General features: G+C 31.8%; 1 protein-coding gene across 10 annotated transcripts in view; it reads left to right on the top strand.

Moving 5' to 3' along the window:
- The window catches only part of LOC132753345 (uncharacterized), a 59,085-nt gene that overhangs the window by 8,445 nt on the left and 41,411 nt on the right, over positions 1-9,229 (top strand). For 6 of the 10 annotated variants that reach the window (XM_060743785.1, XM_060743790.1, XM_060743788.1 and 3 more), the window contains 2 exons: positions 6,598-6,633; positions 7,282-7,466. In XM_060743785.1, coding sequence (XP_060599768.1) covers positions 6,598-6,633; positions 7,282-7,466 — 221 coding nt within the window. Of the gene's footprint in view, positions 1-1,577; positions 1,851-3,265; positions 4,678-6,597; positions 6,634-7,281; positions 7,467-9,003; positions 9,067-9,229 lie in introns of those variants that run through there. The other 4 variants (XM_060743787.1, XM_060743789.1, XM_060743794.1 and 1 more) reach the window with 2 other exon arrangements.

The raw sequence follows: 9,229 nt of genomic DNA, 5'->3' as shown, positions 1-9,229 counted from the left end.
GAAGGAAGGAAGGAAGGAAAGAAGGGAGGAACCAACCAAATAACCAACCAACCAACTATTGGACGAACGAATATAAATAAATAAATAAATATATAAAATAGATAAATAAATGAAAGCATTTGCAAATCAATTAATCAATCAATCAATTACAACAGTTAGTACTATGTATTTATCAACTAACTTAATTCATCGTCGTGAGCTCGAGCAATGGCTAATTTGTAAACATGTGGACAAGTTGAAGATACGACATCTGGGGACAAATGTGGCCTCTTGGTCCCTTCCATTTATATAAGTCACTCTTTGGAAACAGTTGACAGTAAATTGGGTTGATATAGTGGTACTGACATAAGAAAACAAAAGTCATAAATCGTTTACCAATAAATCACAGAAATACTGATTAAAGTATGCGTAAAGCCATCACATGTATAAAACAAATCAAGCTATCTTTGAAACGGTCATAAAGTGAATATCTTTGTGTTTGCGTTTAAGTTATCAACAAAATACGGTATGCGTAGTTCTCTATTTAAGTGTTATTTATTTATTTTAAAGATATTACACTGTCCCAAAGTTAGGAACAATTATTGTCCTATGAATTCAAGTTGTTGCTTTTGAAGACGTCTCTTGTAGAAATATGTTTATTGTCACGTGATATAAACAAGGGCGATGCGATGTCATACCATGCAAGAAGAATACATCCGAATGTCCGAATGTACTACATAAATTTTGTTGCAAATGCAGGATTAAATAATGCACTTACTGTTATGTGGATCAAATACGCGTGCAGTTATTTTGTAATGAAAGGAAAGAAAAGTATATTTTGTAAAGAGACATTTTGTTTTAGTCTATTTAATCAATAAATTAGTTATATCATCCTTTTTCCAATAATATCCTTTTTATGGTGGACATAAAATAGATTGTACATGTAAAAAGTAGAGAAAAAGACTGACTTAGCACAAGCAATTAACCCTTGATCCAAAAGTGACTATCCTTTGCCAACGATCAGTATAGAGCCAGGTCACCCTTCACATTCGTGCAGTATGTTTGACTATGCTTTATACCATTTGTAGCTCAATTATTGTCTTTTAATATTGAAATTGTTATAACAGACTGTTCCGAATTCAAAACAAATCCAGCAAGATTAGACTAAAAGTATTGCTTATCCATCCTGCAAAAATGTCACCATTTTACAATGGATAATGTAATGTCATTCGCATACATGTTTCAATAACTATTTCAGATATAAATTATTGGGATATTATTGAAACGTGTTACACTGCTTTTCATAACTGTTATTTACTTTGATTCAATGTAGATATTAAAGATATATAACAAACGTTTGATACCTTAAAGCTAATACCTATATTAAAAATTCGCCGAGGATATTAAACGATTTTAAAATTACAATGCTATACAAATGGACAACCCTTTTCATATTATGTTACAAACACAATGGAGCCAAGATCAACATAGTTTATATTGTATACTAAAGATTAACCATGTATTCAATACTTCATAATAAAAAGGACGTATTATTTTTCGTTCAAAGAAATTTATATCTTTTTTGACAGTATCAGACTGTGTAAAGGATTTTTGAATTTTTCTGTATACAGACAACGTTATCATCCTGATGAATTACAAGTGTTTGTTTAGTTTTCTTCCCACTTGAAATGAATTCATATTTATTTTGAAGAGTGTCTTTTGATAAAAACATGATCAGTAAAAATTGGATAAAACGTGGCTGTTTATGGCCGCGTGTGGAATTGGAATAAACTTTGATCAATATGGAACGTGCGAACGAGGGTGGTTACTTGAAATAACATGGAATAATCGAAATTAACGGAGAAAATACTGTATCCTTTCTTTCAGAATTATTTCCTGCTAGACCAAATTAGACTTTAAAAAAATGTATCGAATACGGTTCTGAATGCATACGTACTTTAAAGTTTAACACGACAAGTTGCATGTATTTTATATACCTAATGATTTAAATTCAAATAAAGGGGTTTTGTTTTCACGTTCTATTGTGGGATTTATTTGTGGGTTCTATTGAACAATATCTACCGCACTGAGCAAGGAGTCTAGGGTTCGAGTTTAATGGCGCCAGTCATTCTTTGTTTAAACATTCAATAGTTACTTTTAAAGTTATTTTTACAAGTAGATTTAAATATAAAAAAAGAACCTCAAACATAATTATCGTTTCAACATTATTTACTTGGAAGTAATCATTCAAAAGGGCGTTTAAAGCTTAATGCAAACAAAGGAAAGCTACGATTGAGTCAGGGTTGTGGGAAACATATTGGGAAATGTTTTTAAAAGTAGATTTACAAATTCTTATTTAATATGCAATAAGAGAGAGTGTATTACCTCATGGGTATTGACTTTGTGATAAAATGCGGAAATTCATTTTGCATATATATTTATTTCTTTTTCATAGAGCGTTATCGCTAAATACAGCTGTAGTCAAATGCAGGCTATTGAAATGTATAAATTTCACTACCAAACACGTGTAGAATACCAATAGGAATGTGGCCTTTTTTTCCAAATTAAAAATTTGGCACGGGATGTAAAATGTCACATAGTAAACCTGTGACAGTGCATTAACAATTCCTATTGCAGTTTTGTTGGGAGGGTATGGGGGAGGGGGGATGTGCCTTGGGCTGGGGCCTAATAATAAGTCATTACTAAAAAAAATATTTGTCTGTTCCGAACAGTTTAATTTAGAATTATTTACATTGGTATTAAAATACAAAAAATAACTAAATGTATAAAAACATGAACATTTATTATGAAGTCTTCTCATGAATAATACAAGTTCTATAAGCTATATGTCACAGCAAAAGAGGGGCCATCATTCGTTTTAACATTTACACGAGTTCTTTTCACAATATTTTACGATATTTACGCTTACTTTTGGTATATGAAACTTTTAAAACGATGTCATACATGTATATATGCATACTAAACACTTAGCCTACTGAATTTCCAAAATGGACTTGTGCAGCTTCCATTTTTGAACATTCCATTATTAATGTTACGGGTATCAAGGGGTCAATTTGAAATTAGTCAGTCAACAGTATGTATAGAGCCTAGTCAGACTTCACGGGTGTGTAGGCTGGCCTGGCTGTACAGGCAACAAAGCCCGGCCACTTCCAGCAAGTTAAGGGTTAAGAAAGCGGACGACCTCTCTATCTCGAGACTGTTTATAGTTATGGTGAAAAACATTTATGCACTTGCACACATTTAATGTTCCTTAACGTATTTATAGATTTTAACGTCGTGATTTTAGCGTATTGGCGAAAATAAGCTGAGAAAATAAACTAAACGAAAAGTTTTACAAAACTGTGAATGAATTAAAAGAAATTCTGACATTTGTGATAAACTAATATGTATACATATGTATGTATACACATGTATTCAATGTTTTCATTAAAATAATGATTTGAATGTAAATTCTACAGTTTCGTTTGACTGGTCGATATATAGAAGTAAACTAAAACATTTAATTAATAGATTCAAGTGATACATTAAAGTCAACATTGGAGTGTCACGGAGTAGTGGACAGATATCTTTGTGATTGTTCATTTATTATTCATGGGCTTGCTAATTACGTGTAATTCAATATCTGAAGCACGGATAAACCAGGCTGATTAGATAGTCTATAAATCATTTTCAGAAATACAGAAATCGGTTTGGATCGATTAACCGTGGTAAAGAAAAAACAACAAAGTCATTTGTATATGGCTCGGACGATATACAATCCAGATTTGAAATAATAACGTGTGCATATTCTATAACGTTAAGTGATTTTTTTTCTTTATCTGTTTTGGATCTGAAGAAATTATTGTTTGAATTCGACAAATGTTATCTTTATATATCAATAAAGACGTTTTATCCCACTGTTAAGTGGCAAAGTCGAGGAATAGAATTGTTAAAGAGGAATACATGTACTGAAAAATGAGGATTGACACGAATGTTAAGTGGATAGCAGACGGCTACAAACATAAGTTATTCGCAGATTATTCTGTAAAGGATCAGGCTATAAGCCCAAGCGAGAAGGATAATTTTAATTTACTCCCGGAAGATGACCCCAAGTCATTTGTTGAGTATGACATTGGCGGACAGATGGAAAAAGTTATACAGAAACCTAAACATGGTCAACGCAGGATTAAAAGCGCTTCGTCTGTTCGTCTGCAAGATCGTCCATGGCGGCATCCTGTCCCGCCAAAATATCCGCAAGGATTTGTACCGCGGAGCAGACCGTCCTCCGCATTACCACCAAAAACGCGTTCATCCTCGGCAATGCCTACTCCGCGGAGGATAAAGAGTGCTGGCTCTGTGAGGACACTAGCAGAAAGTCGGGCCCGAGAAACGATTGATGAACTAAGGAAAGGATTTACTCTAGTCAATAAATTATATGAAAATGACTATAGAAGTGGCAATATTAGTTTACATCCAGCCAGTCCGGCCCCGGATTTTAGATATTTTGATAGGCACGCGCGTTGTTACAATCACACGCATGCGCATAGACAGCCATATAGTGACCGTCCACAACGCGCATGTGAAAAGTACCTTGAATCATGTGGATCACGTGCTATATCTCCTGCTCGCCCTGATGATCCAAACGTTCAACCTCAACGTTACATAGACTACCATAGACCTCGGACCGCACCCGGAACGGTATAACACCTTTTAAAAGTCCTCAAACTATAACTTTAACTATTTTTTTCATACACGTCAATAAATTTGTTTTAAGTGTATCCGGTATTATACGTACTATGCCAGGACGTATTCTGCATCTTGTGAAAGAACGAAATACCTAAAAGCGGCATATAAAGCTGGGTGTTTTTCGTGCTTACTTTCTCAGATTAAAACAAATATTTATACAATATTATGTGTCTATACCATTTATATATAGGTACTCTATATAAATATACCTATGTCTAAAACAGTCTAAAACAAGTTTCTACAGAATTATGAAGGGGGAGGGGTGTCCTTAACTTGCTAAAAAAGTTTAAATGTTACTCTATTAAAAACTAACATTTTTAAACATGCATTTCAAAAAGTAAACATTATTTCATATGCGGAAAAAACAACATAATAACGCACTGGATCTTATGCTTACGATCCTATCTTAAATGGAGGTGTAAACCGAAATTGTCTGTAAAAATGAAAACGAACATATTCCAAAACATAAAGCCAAAATCTTTTCCAGAGCAAAATTTACCTTTAAAAAAACCCCAAAAACAAAAACATTTTTCACTTTGGTTTAATATCGATTACGCCCCTTTATATGCGATAATTTCATTTGCAGATTAACTTCTTCCAAACCAGTAATCCCCCTTTTAAGAAACGCCATTTGCAACACAGCTTCAGACTAATCGAAGTTTTTTTTTTAAATATTTTTTATTTGTGTTGTCACTGTTTCTTGGGATTGGCCTTCACATTTTCAGGACACATTGGTTTATATTTCACAGAGCTGTTTTTTTTATATTAATTTCTCATTTCTGTCAAAAGATAAATTTGTCAATTTGTTTACATATAAACATGTAAACCTCTCTCGTATTCTTTTTCATTTTAGTTATTTTTTTTCAGTTCTATGTTTCATATTGGTATATTTATAATTTAAGTTTTAAAATGTATTATCATTATATATATGGTTTTTGCAGGTACTATAATTATTGATATGTGCACCAATCATTTGTAGCCCCAGCTTCATCACCCCTCACGTGGAAAGTTAAGGGGTAGACAAAATAACTGTCTTAAATGCATTTTACTGCTTTAAAAACTTGCAAAACACTCTTTGTTGTGTAAATAACACCAAAAATGACTTCAAATTAAAATACTCCCAGAAATTTTTTAATAATGTTGCCCAGGTTAGCAGAATTTTTACATGTTGCTGCTGTGACTGTTCTGGCACTGCCTTGGTGATGCAATGGCTTTGTTTTGGTGCCAATAAGTCAAACCCACTCACAATGCTGGGGCTTTTAGGCAGTAAGCATCTAACAGTTCCCACAGATCAGGGCATGTACCACGGATTTGAGTCAAGTCCCAGTTTTCCACAGGGATAGGGGGCTATGATTACACAATGACTGGTGCATTACACACTATAACCTTAATTAGATATTAGTCTCAAGCAGGAATTAAACACTGCCACTTGTAGCCTGGGCATAACACAACATTTATGTCCTATGTGATAAGTAACTTATGCTCACAACCTTGTTGTATGATTATTTAAGATCAATGCCTGTCTGGTGTTCAAAAATATAAATGTAACAATTTATTAAGTTTAAACATTCCTTATTTCTGTTTAAATCATGATTTAAATAATACACTTAAGTTATTGATTATAACAATTCAGGTATTTCATTTATTTCTATTCTGTTTTTGCTTTGAAAATGAATTTATGAATATTAAACATGTCAACAATCCATCAATTAATAATGTTAATTAGTTTTCATAGAAATACAGACAAATTGTGTTTAGTGGAAAGCAGACTGGCTACAAATAAATCACAATGTAACTGTTCAAGCTTTTCATAAGATAAGGTCATAAAAATGTGTATTTTGTAACAAACATTTTTCTTTTGTATTATTTCAGAGAAAAGAATTGCAATATATACCCAGACCTAGTTATGTAAGTTAAATTATATTGCCAGTTTTTATAACATTTGTCAGAAACATCTTTAAATTATCAAAAACTAGGATCAATTTATATCAAAGAATTGTTTTTGTTATTTTACAGTTATGACTTCAATTTGTATGAAACTTATTTGCTTGCTGATAATTTCCTTACATAAATAATTGTTAAGGTATGAAAATTCTTGAAAATGTTTTTGTCCCCACAGCAAAACATATCAGATGTGCTATCAAATGTGCCAGCAATCCACTGAGCATACATGTATGCTATCCTTTTTGAGTTAAGATAATCGTGATATTTCGCAAGTATGTTTTATATAGCTGTAAATAAAACGTTCTTTCTTTGGAAGAAGAAATTTCATTAAAGCCCTGAGATAATTATCATCTTGAGTTTATTGAACGCCCCCTTTCCTTGTTGATCTTGTTTATCATATTTTATTCCATTATTTTATGATTAAATATAAAATTCAATGAGCATATGCTCTTCATTTAGAGTTTAAGGCTAATAATGATACTTGGCATAATATTTTTGTGCCTTTGTAAATGAAAGTTTTTTGTTTTTTTTTCAAGATAACTGCTTTAAAGCTCTCTCTTTAAAGCCATCAGATAATTATCATATGATGGTTTATTCCATTATTTATAACAGGTATATAGAAACCATACTCCACATTTCTGCAATTTTGTTCATCAAATCTCGTTGCACGACAGACAAACAAATGTCCAGGATTCCCAGGATCTTCGTGATATGGAATTTGATGATGATGTGGAGTTTATTATGGAATCAGCCGAAGGAAGGCTTATAAGCAAGTATAGGAAGACCAGTAATGCTAGGTAGGTTGAGGCCATTTTGATATGTTATAATAGAGTTGAACCAGGGCTGTGTTTCATAGAAAGCCTTAAGTGTATTCTAAGTCCTAGGACATAAAACCAACTTAATAGGACTAACTTAATACCGTTTCAATATGTTTTTACAAAGACTGTAGACTTAAAATTAAAGTCAATTCATTTTCCTGAGGAAAGTTAAGAAATATTATACAATGACAGACCTTTTTATTGGCAATGTGTTTTGCTCATCTGTATTGCTATTCAGAAATTAAAAGAGTTATGAAATAGGAGTCATTAATTTAGTATGTTAAGATGTTTTTTTTTGAAACTCAAAATTGTTAAACGCAAAATTGTCTCAGTTTGGTCTTAGGACTGGTTTCAGACTTAGGACTAACTATGAAACGCATGCCTGGTCTTTAGAAATATCTTGGTTGAGGACAAATTAATGGGATAGCCCTTCAATATAAAAAAAAGGATATTTTAAGGCCAATAGTTCTAATGCTTATATAAGCACACCACAATCTAGTGGTAGACTTATTTTACACAGACTTTTATTTATTATTTAGAAATGTATTCAGAATATGGAATGCCATATCAACCAGACCATTGTGTTCTTGTCTTCAGTGTTGGTTTATGAATTCAGAGTTTTATTTGTCACAGACATGTTATTTTGTTGCTAAAACAATGAAAACATAGGACATTGTAATCAATATATCTGTAAAATTAGCCCATAAGTTGATATTTTCCAGCATCAAATTTTTATAACATTTATTTTATCGCTTGAATTTAAAAGGAAATTGTTTTTTTAATGCATAATTATAGTTATGTAACTTTATAATTTGCCAATATGCCTCAAGAATGGCTTAATTTTTATTTCTCAAAAGCTTTTTATTTTTGGTATCGTATTTTAGTTTCAAAACAGACACTCATTGGCCAATTACGTGAATCATCTTTAGCTCCTGTTGTTTTCTTGCAATTAGTATAATTATAGCGATATAGTATTTTGTATGGAAGTTAAACTACTTCTTTGTTTACATTTTGCTACTATTATGACAAAAAAATTCTCTTCAAGTGCTACTTTATTCAAGTAATAAGTATCTAATATGTCCTAAAACCATTATTTAAATGTTTTTAAAAGTCTTGTTTTGCTTTTTATAAAGAACAAAATTATTAATTTCTTAGGCATAATGTGCCTTAAAATCTGTCTGTGAATATCCTAGAACTTTCTTTTAGAGGGGTTAATATTTTTTGAGGTTTATCTATATAATTATAGAAATGGTACTAATAGAACTTATTTTACTCATTGGGAGGTCCTGATGGTATGGTCATATATATATTTTTTATGCAATTTATCAAAGAATACAGGGTTATTTTATTGTATATTCTAAATATTGCTGAGAATTATTATCCAATGTCACTTTATAAAAACAAATAAATGAATATTGTCTGTGTACTTTACTAAGTTTACATTCAAAGAACATAATTATAGTTAAGATAAGATTTCATAGATCTACATTAGGATTGTATTGTTATGAAATTATAGTTCTAGGGGCGGCTTGACACATTCTCCAAAGTTGGAAGATTACGAGGTTGAAACAGTGAATGAGTAAGTGGTCAGCTGAAGTTTCCCTGCTAAATAATCCACATTCAACCATCCATGAAATAAAACTCTTTTAACAGTCATATGAAAACTTTCTCTGTTAAGCAATCCATGTACAGTATTACCTTATATGAATAATCTCTGCTAATTAAATAATACTCCACTCAAC

Source organism: Ruditapes philippinarum, unplaced genomic scaffold (genome assembly GCF_026571515.1).
Source record: "Ruditapes philippinarum isolate M1 unplaced genomic scaffold, ASM2657151v2 ctg2047_1_1_1_1, whole genome shotgun sequence".
NCBI lineage: Eukaryota > Metazoa > Mollusca > Bivalvia > Venerida > Veneridae > Ruditapes > Ruditapes philippinarum.
This window is presented reverse-complemented; position numbering and strand designations above follow the sequence as displayed.